Source organism: Xyrauchen texanus, chromosome 46 (assembly GCF_025860055.1).
Source record: "Xyrauchen texanus isolate HMW12.3.18 chromosome 46, RBS_HiC_50CHRs, whole genome shotgun sequence".
In the NCBI taxonomy this organism is placed as follows: domain Eukaryota; kingdom Metazoa; phylum Chordata; class Actinopteri; order Cypriniformes; family Catostomidae; genus Xyrauchen; species Xyrauchen texanus.
The window spans coordinates 25,239,805-25,259,535 of record NC_068321.1 but is presented as its reverse complement, the minus strand read 5'-3'; the positions used below and the strand labels follow the sequence as shown (position 1 = coordinate 25,259,535).

Sequence of the window (19,731 nt, the reverse complement as noted above, 5' to 3'; positions counted from 1 at the left end):
TCTCTCTCTCTCTCTCTCTCGTACCAACATCTTCGGTCGACCTTTATCCCTCTCTGCGGAATCACGACCCGGCCCCGCCCTCCGCCCTGTCATATTCCTCCCTCATTCTCAGGCCGGGGAGCCCCCGGCATGGTGTACACCCCCCCCCCCTTTCCCTGGTGAGGGGCGTGCATTCCGCCCCGTCTGCCGGGAGGTCATCCCCATCTACCTGGATGAGGGAGGGGACAATGGGAGGGAAACTGCTCCACGCGGTTGGTTGGGAGCCCCTCCTCCCCTCATAGTCGGCGGCCATTCCTCCGCTTCCAGACGGCCGGGCTGCTCCGTCCTCCGGCAGATGGCTGCTCCTTTGGAGTAGATGGTAGTGGCGAGAACTCCACTACGGCGCATCCCTCCTCCTTCCCGGGTTTTGGCACCAGTGTAAAGGATTAATACCCATTAATGGATAGGAGGAGGCGAGAACAGGCTTAACGATATAAATAATATTTTAATTATAAATGTAACCAAAAAGACAAACACAAACACAGATGTCAGACAGCTGCCTGTAAATCTCTCTCTCTGTCACACTGCCGTCTCCAGTCGGCCCTTATCACTCTTGAGGGCTAATTAGCCTGATTAGGGGCCGGGTGTGCGGAATCATGTCCCGGCCCCGCCCTCCGCCCCGCCACAAGCACATTTAAATACAACAGAAACTGACCCAAAGTGCTTTACAAATCAATCCAAAATATGCAATGACAGAATTATATACATGCAAAAAAAATGTATAATAATAAAATACAATTTAAAAACTGCATCAAGTATTTACTTAATTTAACATATTAAAAGTCCTATTCAAATGCTAAATAAAATAAATACATTTTCAAAGAGGATTTAAAAATGGCTATTGAAGATGTATATATATATATATATATATATATATATATATATATATTGCATGTATATATTTTTTATTTTAATATCTACAAAAAAAATTATATCTGGAAAAATGAATAACTAAAATATATTCTAAATACTTAGGTAGAAATTTATTTAACAGTATATATTAGCAATATATATATATATTTTACTATATTTTTGCATGGAAGGAAAATGTGTCATGCACTTCGTCCATTTTTTAAATTAGAGACAAAAGTGCTCAACGTAAGAAGACTCGAAACGTTTGCGAATGACATCGTCATCAGTGTCCCAGGGGTGCATAATTCAAAAACATTTAGTCTTTTATTGCACGGGGCACTTTGGAACTTTTTGCACTTTTTGTCCTTTGAATAAAGAAAACATAAAGTATATATTTTTAATATTACTGGACAACTCTGATAACTAAAAAATGTGCACGTGTGCAGTCAGTACTTTCACTTTGGAGTTTAATAGCTGTAGGCAATTTAATTTAGGGATGCACCGACATGGAAATTTTGTCCGATACCGATAACCTGTAATTCATTATATTTGTAGGTATCTGATATAAATCAAAAGGCTCAGCTTATAAAGCCACGTCCAGAGCACTTAAAATGAAATCAAACATGTAAAGTGGCTGCTTTTATTTGCTTTATAATTGCTTTTATTTTAAAACAACTTCAAATGCAGAGAACAAGGAACCTGCAAGGAAACCAAATGATTTACCAAACGTAGCCTACTTTGAACAAGTTAAATATAGACATTTTACAGTCCTGTGGCCAACCTTTTTTTATTTAAAGTCTATTGACTCTTACTTTTATAAATGCATTGCACTACATTCAGACTGGACCACAAGCAAGTCTCAAACTCACCATCAACATGACAATATGCTTGTGTTTACTCAGATCAAGTATGATCTTCTAAAGCAAAGTCTGTTGCGTGCTGACGTGTCACGTCATGCAGAAGGCACCGATCAAAATCCTCAGGGTGAAAAGTGTGTGCCGGAAAAAGCCATAATTAATTGGCTTTAAAAATAACGGCCAGATTTTCTTATCTGACCGATAACTTTAAAATTCACATTTCTTGGGGTCTGGGTGGGTCAGCGAGTATTGATGTTGACTATCAACCCTGGAGTCGTGAGTTTGAATTCAGGATGTGCTGAGTGACTCCAGTCAGGTCTCCTAAGCAACCAAATTGGCCCGGTTGCTAGGGAGGGTAGAGTCACATGGGGTAACCTCATCGTGGTCGCTATAATGTGGTTCTCGCTCTCAGTGGGGCGAGTGGTGAGTTGTGCTTGGATGCCGCGGAGAATAGCGTGAAGCCTCCTCACATGATATGTCTCCGTGGTAACGCGCTCAACAAGCCACATGATAAGATGCGCCGATTGACGGTCTCAGACACGGAGGCAACTGAGATTCGTCCTCCGCCACCCGGATTGAGTCACTATGCCACCACGAGGACTTAGAGCGCATTGGGAATTAGGCGTTCCAAATTTGGGAGAAAAATAAAAAATGTATAAAAACATTTAACATTTATCGGCCGATAATGATATGGCCGCCGATATATCGTGCATCCCTAATTTAAATGCTTAAACATTTTCACGTTTAGCAGCAAAGTAAATTAAAAGTGCAAATTACGATGACTCTAGTGCTGCTGGCGCATCAACATTTCACTTTTTCTCCCAATTTGGAATGCCCAATTCCCACTACATAGTAGGTCCTCACGGTGGCGCGGTTACTCACCTCAGTCCGGGTGGCGGAGGACAAGTCTCTGTTGCCTCCACTTCTGAGACCGTCAATCCGCGCATCTTATCACGTGACTCGTTGTGCATGACACCGCGGAGACTCACAGCATGTGGAGGCTCATGCTACTCTCCACAATCCACACACAACTCACCACACGCCCCATTGAGAGCGAGAACCACTAATCACGACCACGAGGAGGTTACCCCATGTGACTCTACCCTCCCTAGCAACCGGGCCAATTTGGTTGCTTAGGAGACCTGGCTGGAGTCACTCAGCACACCCTGGATTCGAACTCGCGGCTCCAGCGGTGATAATCAGCGTCAATACTCGCTGAACTACCCAGACCCCCAAAAATGTCAATCATTGTGTTATCTCTACAAGATCAACCCAAGTGTTCCTTTTAATTGATGTTTTGAGTCTACGAACCCCAAACAATGTGGATATATATATATATATATATATATATATATATACGTTTTTCAGTATTTGGCGCTGATGTCTCAGCTGTTAATATATTTTTGTCATTTTTGGTATATTATCAAAGACAACATATTTCAATTATATATATTGCCTTATAGATTGGTCATTTGAAACTCGCACTATTTAAACAGCATCAAAATTGTAACACGATATACAAGACAATAAAGGCAATTTCACTGATGGAGGTCGACGTAGCTTTTATGTTGTTTTCGTTGTTAAACACATGACAAGCAGGTGCCATCCTATGTGGTCTGTCAACATTTCAGCAGTGAGCAAACCGCCTACAAAAACATGTTTCGATTTTATCTAATCGTCTGGAGGGAGAACCCTTCCAGTAAACGCTCGGTTTGTTTAGCCTTCCACCATCCAGCCATACATATAATATACAAATATTTACTGCATAATGGAGGTGGATGGAAGGTGTTCTTCTAAAGACCCAGAGTTTCATACGATGAGTCATATGGCACAGATAAAACTAGTAAAGTGTTTTGTTATCGCTGGAACAACGGGAACCAGAGGGTGAAATACTGAGGGGCTTTATCACATTTTGAGAGATCATACATCATGGGTCTCGATGCCCATTGACCTCAGTCCACTAAGCAGAAGGTGGGGTGATGGAGGGGTGTAGGAGAAGGCACACCAAGGCTGTGTGTGCAGCCACACAGTAAGGCCTTTTGCTGGCTGCCCTGGCGATGGCAACCGCAGAATTACCGTGTTTACTTAAAAGCTAGTGCATAAGAGAACAGCAGACCACCGGCAGTCACCACCCGCCAGCACTGGGCGAGGGCTACGGCTCATCTTTGTTGAAAATGGCTCGGGAACCTTGCCGCCTGTACAGGGCCAACCTAAATTTAGCAACAAACTGAAAAAGACTCCTCATTCTTAAAAAGCTGTTTAAGTTTCCAGAGCGAGCGGGTTCAGTGAGGGACGGGAACGGAAAGGGAAAAGATGCTTCTTTTTCTGTCGCCGCGTTATTCTGTCTTGTTACAGGTGGAGAGATCTTCGGTCCTTCCAAAGACTTGTGAGTGTGCCTCCTGTGATGTAATATAACATAAAACAAGTTAAAAGCGCGGTTATACGTGCAGCCAGTTAGAATCCAGAAGAATACATCAGATAGTTTCAGGCCCAATAGTTATGTTTAAAAATAACATAAAAATGGCACCAGCTTTGCCATCTGTGACAGGGCGGAGGGCGGTGCCACGTCCTGATGCTACACACCCGGCCCCTAATCAGGCTAATCAAGCCTCAGGGAGGGATAAAGGCCGACTGTCAAAATTCCTTTAATCCCTTTACACTGGTGCAGAAGCCCAGGAAGGAGGAGAGATGAGGCGTAGTAGAGTCCTCGCCACTACCATCCATCCCAAAGGAGCAGCAGAGGCCATCCGCTGGAGGACGGAGGCGTGTTTGTCTTTTTAAGTTCTTCATTAAACTATTATTTATATCGTCAAGCCGGTTCTCGCCTCCTCCTTTCCATTAATCCCTGTTAAATAAATGAATGGATTGGCTTGTCTTCCAGCTTGACCAAATGACAAGTGCCCCAAACCTTTAAAACCATCAAACTTGACAAGCCTGGTGGTCAGCAAAGACAAGAACCACATTAGGCTGGTTTAAGGTGTTTATGTATTTATGTTTTTAGGGTAGTGTGCAAATTATATAATGATTTTTAGGGGGGATCAGCATTTTCTGTTCATTATTTACCAACCTGGTCTCAAAGAATCACGTTACTCATGTTGTCATTGTGAGCGGTGGTGGTGGTGGTGGTGGCGTAGTGGGCTAAAGCACATAACTGGTAATCAGAAGGTTGCTGGTTCGACCCCCACAGCCACCACCATTGTGTCCTTGAGCAAGGCACTTTACTCCAGGTTGCTCCGGGGGGGATTGTCCCAGTAATAAGGGCTCTAAAATTCGCTTTGTATAAAAGCATCTGCCAAATGCATAAATGTAAATCTCATTTGCCTAGAGGTCACAGCAATCCATTTTGCAAATGAATTCATCAATCAGTCTGAGATTTATTATAAGGGCTTGTCTAAGGACGCTATAATGTACACCTGTGTCAGAAGGATGCTTTTGGAGCATCTCGGTTGCATTGCATCAAATAAATAAAGTTTTTAGGTCGCTGTGTCAAGTTAAATGTTGTCTGAAACAACCTGTGTTTAAACACTAGATTGTGTTCTCATTGTGCTGTCTGCTGTCAGTAGGGTTGCCACCCGTCCCGTAAAATACGGGATTGTCCTGTATTTAAAGATGAAATGATGCGTCCCGTATCAATACGGGATGCGATTTGTCCCGATTTTAAGCTGGCGTCATGGTGAAATCGTTCCAGATCTCTAATTAAAGTTGGTATTTTTGCCTATGGTGAGTAAGGGACTATCTGGAAAGTCTGGAAAGTCAAAATAATTTATTTCTATATAATTGTTTAATAAGATTGCAAAGAACAATGTATGAATACAATCACATAAATTTGAGTGTCCCTTATTTTACAACTTCAAAAGTGGCAGCTGTAGCTGTCAGTGAGTGCGGTTTGTTCTCTGTGCATCGCCTATACAGCTGGAGTTCCACTTACTGCCCCCTGTTGAAAACAGGTGGTACTACAAGTTTGTTCAGATATAAGGAATATTCCTTATTATAGTCCGGGTACATTATTAATTGAATAAATATTTTGAACACGTTATTTTTTTATTTAATGAAAGACCTAATTTTAACATTTAACATCTTAACGTTTAACGACACGTGAGCTGAAAGTGTTATAGAAGCACCACCAAATGACGTGGTTGCTTCAGCAATTGCATTTTTAATCTCTTTTTTGCTTTTTCTGACACTATTGATTAGGTTTAGGTTCAAGGTTTAGAGTAGAGCATTAACCTTAAAAAAAACCTCATCGCTTTAAGCGGCACACAGAGGACATTTCATATGGGAACTGCCGTGATACGTGTAACGAAACATGTAAAGTCATTGCCACGGTCAAGTAATTTTCATAAGATCAAGATGTTATTTTCAGTGTGCATTTCAGGGTAACATCTGGTTACCTCTACAGCAAATGATGAATTATGTTTGCAAATGACTTGGTGGCACCAGGTGAAGTTATTCGTTTTGACAAACCTGTAATCCAACTGTTGTAGTCACTAAAACATCATTTGCAAATGCTGAAACTTTCCTTATGTGTAGAATTGAAACACTTTATTATGTATTTTGGAAATACCCCGATTTGGGGTCCTAAATGTGCAGAAAGGGGCTTTCACCAAAGTAATACAGTTATACTAAGCAGATGTACTGTAGAGGATTATTCCTGTAATAATGCAATATTGGAAAATCCAACCAAGCTCAAATCATGTTACCTTGCCTGTGTGGGCCAGACGTGTGCATTGGGACACTAGGTAGATTTCTCTTCAGGTGCCGAGGGTAATTGTGCTTGGCATAAAATGCCGGTTTTTCGTGTCGGTCCGTGTATATAAGATCCTCAAGGTGGAATTCCTGTGCTAACATGGGAAAGTCACAATATGCGGGTAAGCATGGTCATATGACAAGCCCTGATGGATTGGTTTGGTGGAAATCGTCCAGCCAGCACACAGTAGGTGGGTGTGGGTGGTGGCTTTGCCCTTGTGCCCACTCATGCCTCGTAAAAACACCTGACAGTTCATATTGCCTCTGAGTACAACCGAGTATTGACACAAGCTGACCTCCGTCAACACCGGCCAAACAAAACAGCACAAATTCACATAATAATTGAACAAATAAATGGAGAGCTTGTTTGGCACGCCGTTCATACAGTGCCGGACTGGCAGCTTCGCGGAACGCAGTCTCACTTTCTCTGTAGTCAGGGTTGACATCGAGGTGTGTGTCCTATATGAGCAGTTTGGACTGTCAACAGGGGAAATATAAGGTACTAGATTTTTCCAAGCCAGGACAAATCCATTCAGCGCCTGTGAAAAAGCTGCCTCTCAATCTAGCACCACACCAAGGGCCTGATTCTAATTAGCCATGAATAAAAACCTTTCAGGAGCTAGTTGTTCAACGCTGGTCGAGAATAACGACCTCATGTCTTTTTCATGTTGTACATGGAGGCAGAGACAAGGCAACCCATATTTCTAGTCTTGTCTTGTTGCAAAGACTTGATTGTGATTTACTCAAGACTATAGATTCATATCAAATTAACAGGGCCTGGGACAACATTTATATGGGATCAGACCCAAAAGCTCACCTTTCTTAGCATTTTTAGGTCACTGTGTCAAGTTAAATATAGTTTAATACTTAGAACACATCTTGAGATCCCTTAGTTCAGAACGTAATGTATGTTTGTGTTCTTCTGTCTGCTGAAGGGTTGTTTTGTTCTCTGTATAAACTGTGTGTTGCTCATACAGCTGAAGTTTCACTTACTGCCCTCTGGAGTAAACAGGTGGTACTACAAGCTTCCTTATGACGGTCCGGGGCCTTGCGATTAATTGCGTTAATTTAAAAAGTTAAATCGACAACTCTAGTTTAAGACCAAAGTATACTTCTGTTTTGTGTCACGCTAAGTCTTGTGTACAGTGCGCATGATGCAAATGTAATTCATAGCACACTACGCGCATACTGTCCGCGTGCGTTTCTATACAGGCGGAAAGTCTGCATCTGTGTGCTTCATTGGCGCATGCACCTATCATTGACTCTGCTAAACGAATAATCACCAATCACCTTAAAATAGTATAATTTGAAAGGCTGAGTGCTCGACCGTGCTCAAGATGGAATGGCGTGCGATAATACAATGTATACCCGAGCCTTTAATCTACTTCGGACAGTACGTGTGTTTACACTTGCCATTGACTACTAAAGAGTATCACAAAGCAGTCGCATTGTGCACACGACTAACACGTTGAGTGCTCAACCGTGTGTGAGATGGAATGACATGATATAAAACGAAGTATAGCCTAGCCTTTAAAGCCAAATATACACATGCCGCTACATCTTGCATACAGTGCGGGTTGCACAAATTGGGAGCCCCCAGCATGACGTACATCCCCCTCTTTCCCTGGGGGAGGGCGTGCCCTAAGCCCCATCTGCCTGGAGGAGGGAAGGGACAAGGGGAGGGAAACATAAATAATTAAACTGGGGAGTACTTCCTCTAACAGTGTAGTACCCCCCCCCCCCAAAAAAAAACACTGTAAAATTTAAAAGAGAGGGAAAAGGCCAACACAGAGCGGCAGTGAGAGAGAAAGAGGAGAGAGAGATGAAAAAAAAAAAAACCTACTTGCCGGTGCTCCGATACACCATCGCATGGTCCTCGATCACTACTCCACCCTCTCAGGCGGAAGACAACCACTTCTCCCCGTGCAGACCGGAGTCAGACTCACGACCCCCGGCGGAAAGAACAACCCTCCACGTTCTCGGCGACTCGTGGGGACTCTCCTCCGCTCCTGGCAGCGGCTCCATCGCTCCAGGTGGTCGGGGAGTCCAGTCCCCACTCGCCTCGCGGACGGAGGCCGTTCACCGTGTCAAGGCGGTCGGTCTACTCCCTCCCCCGGTGGATGGCAGCGTGCTCCCCTGGGTGGACGGCAGTGTCGAGGACTCCGCGACGGGCATCCCTCCTCCTTCCCGGGCTTCGGCACCAGTGTAAAGTGATCAATGGAAAGGAGGAGGCAAGAACGATATTGACGATATAAATAATAGTTTAATATAAAACTTAAACAAAAGACAAACACACACATGACGGACATGTCCGTAAACTATCTCTCTCTCCCGCACGATCCTCTGCAGTCGACCTTTATCCCTCTCGAGAGGCTTGATTAGCCTGATACGGGACCGGGTGTGTATGATCACGACCCAGACCCGCCCTCCGCCCTCCGCCCTGCCACAGTGACTTAGTCTTTGGTTGGCGGTTCGATTCCCGGCCCACACGACTCCACATGCCGAAGTGTCCTTGGACAAGACACTGAACCCCAAGTTGCTCCCAATGGGAGGCTAGCACCTTGCATGGCAGCTCTGCTATCATTGGTGTGTGAATGGGTGAATGTGTGTGTAAATGGGACACAGTGTAAAGCACTTTGGTAACCTCTAGGGTTACAAAAAAAGCACTATATAAGTAGCAGACCATTTACCGTTCTTTTTAATAAATCTATCTTTGCATTTTCTTTTTCGATGCACCACCTAAATATTTTTGGTTAATAGAGAGAGTATGTCTGGTGATTTTGCAAATCAACAATTCACATTGTGACGCCTTATAAAGTCTGTATAAACATGCCATATGCAGAACATGCCACTTATATGTGGCTCCTACGTGCAGTGCAGAAACCGCTCAAGACAGGCATATATAACCATAATATAATCGGCTCATATCGCTGCGACCACAAATGGGACGAGGCCCCCCGCTGCATCCCATTCACCAGTGGTTGAAGTCCTGCCAATTTATAGTTTGTAAAAGTACGATTGCATTTCAAGACAATCACACTCCTCTGGAGGGATATAGATGGTTATAGTCTTCTAACCTGTAGACGTAAAACAGACACGCGTGATTCTTAACATATGACCGCCACTTCAACATTCCCAATGCATAAGAAGACGTGGATTCTCACGTTCCATCATTAAACAAAAATGTACAATACTTATAATTCGAAAGATGTTTGGATTTGGAAATTGTACATGCTTGGACAGTTTATACGGTTGAACATGTCATCACCCTGCTACAGTTTACACTGCATTCCTTTTTCAAAACCACTTTATACACCCCAATGTTGATAATTGCTTAGCTTCTCTCAGATCTCTTTCCTAAGGGCACCACTGTTATGCTTTAAAAGACACTTTTATGTGGTGCTTGGCCCAGGGACTGTTTTCTGTGTAAATGAAATACAATAAAGACAGAACGGGTGTTTCTTAAGAGCGCAACGTTTTTTTAAGTTTTCCTCGCTGCCTTTTACTGGCAGACCATTCTTGGAAAGCTTTAACTAAAGATTAAGCGTTAAAATCTGTGCGGTTTTGGGCACCGTTGCCATAATTCAGCTATATCCCAGAAACATAAGTCAGATCAGGGGGGATGAACGTGGGGCAAAATGACCAGCTCTCTCACTATAGAGATCCAGGGTGCCCTAACCACACTGAGCTGGAATCCGGGAAGACCAGACAGTGGTCAGAATCAACACCTACATCCACACCCACACACAAGCTCAGGTTTATTATGCGTGCACAGGCCGTGAGTCTGAGATGAGTGGAACAGAGCCCAGATAGGTCCAAGAGATATTTGGACAAAGTTCTGAAAATGATCGATTGGCAGCTTCTAAGGAGTCACTCTTGTTTAAAGTCAACATGAAATGGCATTTACAACCCACCGGATATACACAGGAAAAGAAAGAGAGAAAAGAGTAAGGCAGGAACTATAAGACCAGGAATGTATATAAAGGAAGTATATAGGGTCCATTTTAATTTCATGTTGACTTTAAGGCATGTCTTAAGCATGTCTAATCTAAATCAATATGTACACTCTTGTTGGTGTTATTAGGGGCTCTAAATGTGTATTGTATGTGTGTTTATCTTACACTACACCATCTGTGTCATACCAAGAGAACAGATTTGTCCCGGATTTGCAGCTAAACATGTGCCGCTCATTTGACCTTAAGCGCATGTCCTGTTACAGTAAAGCCTGTTGGGCAAAAATATGGCTTATGCTGCCATCTTTAGGCATTTATGCTGCACTTCCTCTAAGTTCAGTGATTAAATATTGAGTCAGATAAAATTATTTCATTTAACCCAGTCATGTATATATTTTATTTACATGTCTTAAAGAATAACAGACTAATGATAGATAGATAGATAGATAGATAGATAGATAGATAGATAGATAGATAGATAGATAGATAGATAGATAGATAGATAGACGATGGATAGTTGGATGGATATATAGATAATGGATGGATGGATATATAGATGATGGATGGATGGATAGATAGATGATGGATAGATAGATGGATGGATATATAGATATATAGATGATGGATGGATGGATATATAGATATATAGATGATGGATGGATATATAGATTATGGATAGATGATGGATGGCTGGATGGAAATATAGATTATGGATGGATAGCTAGATGATAGATACTGTAGATTATGGATGGATGGATGGATGGATAGATGGATGGATATATAGATGGATATATAGATTATGGATGGATAGATAGATATATAGATGATGGATGGATGGATGATAGATAGATGATGTATAGTTGGATGGATATATAGATTATGGATGGATAGATAGATGGATGGATATATAGATTATGGATAGATGGATGGATATATATATTATGGATGGATGGATGGATAGATGGATGGATATATAGATGATGGATAGATGGATGGATATATAGATTATGGATGGATGGATGGATAGATGGATGGATATATAGATGATGGATAGATGGATGGATATATAGATTATGGATGGATGGATGGATATATAGATTATGGATAGATGATGGATGGATGGATGGATGGAAATATAGATTATGGATGGATAGCTAGATGATAGATACTGTAGATTATGGTTGGTTGGATGTATGGATAGATAGATGATGGATATATAGATGATGGATGGATAGATGGATGGGTAAATTATGGATGGATAAATGGATGTATAGTCAAACAGCCGATAGATAGATAGATGGATGAATTATGGATGGATGGATAGATGATGGATGGATGGCTAGATAGATATATAGATGATAGATAGATGGATGATGGATTAATAGAGGATGGATGAAGGATAGATGATGATGTGAGATGATGATTGATAGATAGACAGACAGACAGCTGATGGATGGAATTATAGACATTATTCAACTAAACAAAAACAACCTACTGAATATATAATGTATTTTGTGAAAATATACAACCCAGACAAAATTCTATATTTCACTTTAATTTCTCTAATCCACTGAAACATAATGCCCTTTATCACAATGTCTTTCTTTTTTCATGGACTTTAACACAAAAAACGACTGATTGTAAAGAAATTCGCCCAAGCTCAAACGTGTTTGCTGGTGTTGCAGTCAGTCACCATATGCTGCAGCTGCCGCGCTGTGTCGAGCTCTTTGTTTTGGGCCAAAGTCTGTCACTCTTCCTCATCGACCAATGGAAGAACGCGTTACTGAATGCAGTCAGACAATGAGCGTCGAGCTTTATTACACTGTGCCTGTTCAGACGCGCGCGCACCGAGCCGTCGAGCTAATTCGACTTTTATCCGCCTTGTTAAACCGTTTAAATCCATATTTTTGCATCGTTTTTTTTTTACTAAATAAAAAATATAGATATATAAACTTTAAAAAAAATCCATATTTGCACGAAATAAATAGCGGTGTTTGTCCTATATTCATACGAAGACATTCAAACGAAAGCGCGAGCCGGTTTGACGGTGTGTCAACAGCGCGAGACAGAGTTACACGCTTTTATTAGGGATTTATTATATTTTATAAACTTGCAAAATACTTTAATTCGATTCTAAAAAATTGCACTGGTAATAAGGAAATAATTGCACACGCATTTTGTAGGTAAAAGTCCGTGTTTCCTATTGCACACTGGTATAAATCATGGCGCAATATCTCGAGGATCCGGCGTCGCTCACTAAAGAGAAACTGAAGAGTGAGTTAATGGCCAATAAGGTTCCTCTGCCCAGCGCTGACAGCAAGAAAGACGTGTATGTTCAGCTGTATCTGAAGAACCTGACCGTGCTCAACAAGAAGAACCCTCCTGCGGACACTTTCTCCAGTGATGACGACACAGCTCCGGTACTGTCCAACAGGAGCCGCTCTGGGAAGGTGAGCTCGGATATCTAGCTTATAAAAATCAAATGCATTCATTAAACACTGATTTGCATGATTGAGATATATGTAGAAGGCTAGGATTTAGGATATAAGGTTCTAATAAACTATTAATATTATTATTAAAAATAATAAAAACTTCATTAATAGAGCAACAGTAGTGTGACATTATTTGCTTGTCTGATGTTTTCCTTATCCTCAGAAAGCCACAAGAAAGACAGAGAGAGTTTGGGCCGACCAGAAGGATGTTTTCGGTTTGACTGATGAAGAATTGAAGGTCCAGCTTTTAAAATATGGGGTCAACTCCGGGCCGATTGTTGGTGAGTGTTTTTGGTTCCCGTAATGTAGAAATGTCCCAGGACTGAGTCACTGTTTTGAATGTTTTCCGACCGGCTCTGTCCTCTAAATGACAGCATCTACGCGTAAAGTGTACGAGAAGAAACTTCAGCGGCTCCAGGAACAGCCTCCGTCGGAGACCACACTACCCGAACCTGAGACCACCGTCCCAGAGACCGTCACCATCAAGCCAGATGGAAACCAGAACGGAAACACACATTCAGCAGAAGATCAGTACAGCGACAAAGAAGGAGGTAAGCCTTTGTTCTCCATGAGAACTTCAACCTTTGTTATTAAGTGTCGTTGTCACAATATCTACCATCCTTTCATTCTCTTTTTCACCAATGCTGCTGTTCCTCTAATCGATATACCAGAAGTTGAGTCAATCCCAGAACCTCCCATAGCAACTAAGCCGGTCCGGAGCAGAGGAAAAACTCCAGTCACCACCAGGACCAGCAGCCGACAGCGCACCAAAGTAAAGATTAAACTTACACTAATTGATTACTGAGTTTCACGTCGGGGTTGGGATTGGGATGCATCACAATAAAGAGTCTCATCAGGCCTTTTTGCATTCTGTAATGTAAGTTTGAATTATTTTGCATGTGTGCTCAACAGCAGGTGGACGAAACGGCATCTGCTGATGTTCAGGAATCAACTGTGGACGGAGAAGATATTTTAAAGAACATGTTCCCTAATGAACCTGCCACGCCCACTGGAATAATGTGAGTGTCCTGATGATGTGTTAAGAGTGTTATTGCATGTTTGACATCTGCCATATGTAGGGGTGTAACGATGTATATCGATCCAATAACCAATGATCCAATGTTATCGATACATGCATAAATATCGATATAGAATTTTTTTCTACATCAAAATCAACATCTGAAGTACCTTATTTTGTTGTGGATGTCCCAATGTGGATACTAAATTTGCACTTAAAATATTTTAATAATATTTTGGTTGCATTTGAGGGCAGAATCTTTTTTATTGATAGTGTAAAATAGGCACATAATATTGGAAAGTATCGCAACAGACTTTGAAGTATCGTCAAATATCGGATCGCAGGCTAATAGAATCAATATAAGATCGTATTATGATGAAATGTCTTATTTACACCCCTACCTGTCGTACAGGCAATATAGACGGCCGCCCTGGGCACCAACATGCCCACACAGACCCCATTACAGAGTGAATATTCCCCAAAAAAATCCTTATCCACAGTAAGATTGCAGCCTTTAGCGGTTTAATAAATCACACTAGGACATGTCATGATTTTAATTTGATTAATTGTTCATTTCGGTGTACAAGGAGTACCAGAGCACTCATTCAAAATAAGCCTGTAAGCATTTTAGAGCAGTGGTGTGTCAGTCATTTGACAACACTACTTTGTTTAAAGGATAGCCGAAACAGCACTTGTCACAGCAGTTTCACTTTTTTTCAAGAGTAATCTGGGAAAGGAATTAAAACACAGCAGATATAAAGAGGGAAAATATGAGCAATATATCTGCAAATATGTACACTTTAAGAGGCATGTTTAATTTGTTTTACATATATAAATATATGGACATATTCTGGCCAATCATATACAATCAATACAGTATATGACTTGTCACCGCACCTAAAATACACACTTTCTCTTGTACGGTCATGTACATATTAACGTAACATCTGCATGTTGGGAAAATGTTTTCGGACATGTTGTTTGTCTGAGCTATGAAGTGCTTATTTTAGTGCTTTCTCTGTAAAACAAAATTCCATTCATCACATTTAAAGTGGTTTTATATGTTTTAAAGTTATGACAGATTTTGCACTGGTGGGGCACGTTGTCACGACTAGCAGTCAATAGAAATGCATTTTTTTATGGGCTGGGGTTGGTTTGGTTTGGTTTGGTGGGCCGCTCTGAGCCAGAAAGTCCAAGGCCACGTTTAAGTCCCAGTCCGCCCCTGCACTCGTCCCTCACGTGTTTTGCTGAATTAACGTGTCTGAATTAACTGTCTGATGCAGGTGCACATTGACGGGTCCTTAAACAAGCCCTCATAATAAATCTCTGATTGATAAATTCACTTGTGTAATGGATTGATGAACTGTGTGTCAATGATTGACTTATGATTAATAATATGGTAATAATCAATACATTGTATTCTAAAGCCGCTTTTTGTTTTGTCTTATCTAGAGGTCGACCGATATGGGTTTTTTCAGGCCGATCTTTAGAAATCCGGGTCGGCCGATGGCCGATAAATGCTGCCGATTTATTTGGCCGATATGTGCTTGTTTTTAACCTCTTATTTGAACCTTTTATTTGAAAGATAAAATGTAACACAAATAATTACTTAAGATTTATTGACACGAAGGTTGAGATCCAAATGCAGCTTTAATTAAGGCACAATCCAGACACGTAATCCAATATTCAGAGCATCCAAGAGAAGCACAGGCATAACTAGGGATGGGTATTGTTAAGGTTTTAATGGTATTACTATCTTACCGATACTGCTTATCGATCCGGTACCTCAACAGTTCTTTTTGTTATATATATATATATTTTCGGTTAAGAGCTAATGATTAATCGTTATAGTCGATTAATCAGTTCTAATAATTGTTAGATGAGTTTGGTGGCTGTAGCTTAAAAGCTCTTGAGTTAGTGTTACAAACGTTGGTCTTCATTTAGGGACCCTAAACAATGTTGTTGTTTAACAGTATTTTGGCTCGTTTTCTGTGGTTCATATGCTCTCGATAGAGCCTAACTTGTATTGACCCCGGACAATACCTTTAAACGTGGTCGAATACCTGATATGTGATCAGATTTAACATTTTAGTACTGTTTACATAAAGTCTTTACTATTTTACTACTTTTAACTTTCCTGAGAGCATTTGTAATTTATTATGTTATATTTGCGAACAGGGCCACGTGTCGGAGACCGATCCACGGTGCGGCTGGACGTCCCGTGAAGCCGTTGAATCTCTGGTCTGAGGAACCCCTCCTGCAGCAGAACGTTTACACGGCGACCAAATCGTCTGTCACGGACATTTGCGCTTCAGCACCTGCAGTGCGTCCTCGATCCCGCTGCTCGTTCTCCTTCTGGTTGATGCTCCTGACGCTCCTTGCACTGGCTGCGTCACTGTACTACATCTTCCAGAATGCCACGGCCGACCAGATCAGCACCTGCCAGCTCTTCGTCCAGGACAATGTCATCACTCCCATCATCAATTACATTAGTTGGGAAAGCAAATGAGCGCCGCCCGTCTGTCGACTCGCGCTTCAGCATGCATTTACTGTCAGACTGAATTTTCTAGTTTCGCTGGTCCTTTAAGGAGCAACGCATCGTCAGGGTGTGGGGGGGTGGGGGTGTGTGTTAATGCAGTTCGACTTAGCAGTCGTGTCTAGAGGTCGACCGATAGTGGATTTTGCCGATACATAAGGTGGCGGAAAAGGCCGATAACCGATTAATCGGCCGTTAGTTTTTAAAATTGATTTATAGAAAAATCAATAAGAAGAACATTTTATTCTTTCTTTATTATAAAGACAAAAGTCCAAAGTGAATAAAATCCCAGATGCATTTTTTTTGTGCAGCTAAAATCCTAATAATAAACTAGACAATTATAAAGATTTGATACAGAATGGCATGCGTGACTTATAAGTATAAACAAGCCTGAAACACACTGGGGACTCTTATTTTGAAATGATGAAAATAATATCGGTAACTCTCAACAGATATTTGCCGATAACCGATAGTTCTAAATAGCAACTATCGGCACCGATTAATCGGTAAAACCGATATATCGGTCTACCTCTAGTGTCTATATAGACTCGTGTTTTTAGTTACGTAGTCTTTAAACTCTGTGTGCATCGTCTGTCAATCTTGCTTTCGGATTTTACTGTTTTGTAGCATATGAAACGACGTATAGAGATGTAGGTTTTTATGATTGATAATAGTAAATCTTTTGCCACAGTACACCAGCAAAACAAAACAAGTTTTTTTTCTAACTGTTTGAGTAAAGTGCAACATATGGCCCACAAGAGCACAATTTGGTTTGACACGTCAAGTTTGGAATGGGAAAAACCTGAAGCTGAATGTCTGAAAAAAAAATGGTTTTAAGTGTTTTCAACTTTTTTTTCCGGCTGACATTTTAGAGTTGCTAATGAGACCAAACATGTATTTTTATTTTTTATTTATTTTTTAAAGCGCTCTAATATAGTAGGTTGTATCTAATAAACACATGTATGAGAAGTAGTTCACCCTGAAATCAAAAAAAAAATTTTTTTAAAGGGGCCATTCATATTTTTATTTTCTATTATTTCTTTATTTTTAATTTTGGATGACATTTTCATGATGATTAAGCACTTTTTCTTCCCAAGATTTTACTAGTGTAATGTAATGATTAAATCTCGTACAAAATGCGTTAATTAAAATCATCCTGTCTGGACTGAATGTATTTAGATTATTATCATCATCTTAAATGTAATTCATTAGAACAAATACTACCTTGACATATACTTACAACTGTTTATTATAAAGGTATAAAATTTTTATTTTATTTTTTTACTATTTAAATATTTTGTAATTATTGTGGTGCTTTAACGGTGAGATTTTGCACATTATTATAATAATTTTGGTCGGAAAAGTGCTTAATTTTCTTGAAAATAATGTCACAATGCAAAATCCTTAATGGGACTGAAAATTGGACATTGCTTTTGAATCAAATATTAATGTTTATTTTTTTTTATTTACATTTTAGGGTTTAAATATGCCACGACCGCTCTGTAGCATTTGATTAATTGATTTGTACCTTTGAAAACTACTTTACCACCAGATCTGACGATGTTTGGTTTTAGAGGCATAAAGATATTTATTTTTATCTAGAGCTTGAACAAAACCATTCTCTTATTCGCCTGAAAGTCCAGTGTAGCAAATGAAGCTTTAGCTCTGGTGAAAGACAGCCTGTTTTTTGTTTGTTTGTTTTTTTTTATAGATGATGACGACTCAGTAAATGTGTTTGTGATGTTATCATAATGTGATGTGGCATTATAGCAGGGGCAGAAGGGCGACACGGGGTGGCCACCCTAAAAATGAGCTTTCCACCTGAACTCGGACCCGGCTCGCGCCCTTGAGTCGGTGCACACCTGCTTAACCTGTCCGTGTCGCGCATGGTCCATAACAACATTACCCCCTTACTCGACCTTGCAACCCCTTGCCCCTGCATTATGGCCGATAACATTTTTAAAACACCTAATACTGGTAAATACTACCATTGACCTTTTCTTATTATTGTCTGTAATTAATCTGTGATTGCTCAAACAGTGGCACTCATCTGACTACACTATGAATTATTTTCTTTACTGTGATTTTTTAATGAAACATTTACGCATGTATTTGCTAACTATGGAGTATCTGTCTTCATGCAGAGAAATACATTTGCGTTCATTTTCCAGTCCACAGGGGTTTCTTTTTATATTTTACTGTCAGTTAAATACTTTATAACTGCAATATTTTTCTAATGTCTTAAAAAAATTAAAAAAACATTTATTTTAAAACAAGGTGGGTTACTTTGAAATGTACATAAACAACAGTAAATCCACTACTAACATTTTAGTTTTTGTGTGCCATGTCTTAATGTGGTGAAATGGCATAAAATAAGTCAAATTTGCACTATGTATTTTAGGCAGCTAACTGTGGAAAATTGTTTTTTTGGATTAAGTTGATAATTGACTGTTGATTCAGTGCAGTACTTGTGTGAAATAAAAGAGGTGACCTCTACATGTGCTACATGTGTCCACAGCAAGGTCAACTCGGTGTCAGACACAAATACACACTTGCACTTCATTCCAGGAATATTATTTAACAAGGAAGGATTTGTTTCATTTTAAGACTGAGATTTGACCTTCAGATACGCCAATGCACTTGAAAACCATAATCTGAGCCTGGCATTTTAAAATATGCTCACAAATATATATTTTTTTGCCATTAATTGTTGTACATTACTAATACACATAAATAGCCACAATCGCAAAAATGCAAAGACAATAGATGGTGAGCGTGTTCGAGGCTATCTCAGATTGCGCAATGCCCTTTTAGTGAAGCCCCGCCCTCGTTTAGCTTTATCGATCGGCCCGAAATCTACTATATCGAAGGCTTGGCTCATGAATATCAAGTAAGCAACTCTGTAGGCCTGGTTGAGTGGCTAAAAGCAGCTTTAGGCAGGTGGACACTAGAGCGGTTGGCGAATCCTACTATGACGAAGGTACAGCTCATGAATATTAATTAAGTCCCTTGACTGAACAGCCAGAAGGTTCCCAAAATTGGGCTGTACAGGTTTTTTTTTTTTTTTACGGTTTTTTCTAATTTTCCAACTTCGTTGCCATGACAACGTAACACTATTAATCGTTTGCATAATAAAGTGAATTGTCCAAATAATGGTAGTAGGTCATTCTGCCAGAAACAATGCTAGTGTGGTTATTACGCCTGATGAAGTGTGCTGTGCCATTGAGAAATTGGCAGT

The 19,731-nt window shown here is 40.6% G+C and overlaps 1 protein-coding gene across 1 annotated transcript; it reads left to right on the top strand.

The window, feature by feature from the left end:
* The first annotated feature begins 12,283 nt into the window (after positions 1–12,283).
* Positions 12,284–18,984, top strand: LOC127638371 (lamina-associated polypeptide 2, isoforms beta/delta/epsilon/gamma-like). The gene is made up of 6 exons (XM_052119863.1): positions 12,284–12,897; positions 13,103–13,220; positions 13,314–13,490; positions 13,611–13,711; positions 13,852–13,958; positions 16,136–18,984. Exons 1-6 carry the CDS (start codon positions 12,670–12,672, stop codon positions 16,464–16,466), a joined length of 1,062 nt encoding a protein of 353 aa, XP_051975823.1. The 5' UTR covers positions 12,284–12,669; the 3' UTR covers positions 16,467–18,984.
* The last annotated feature ends 747 nt before the right edge of the window (positions 18,985–19,731 follow it).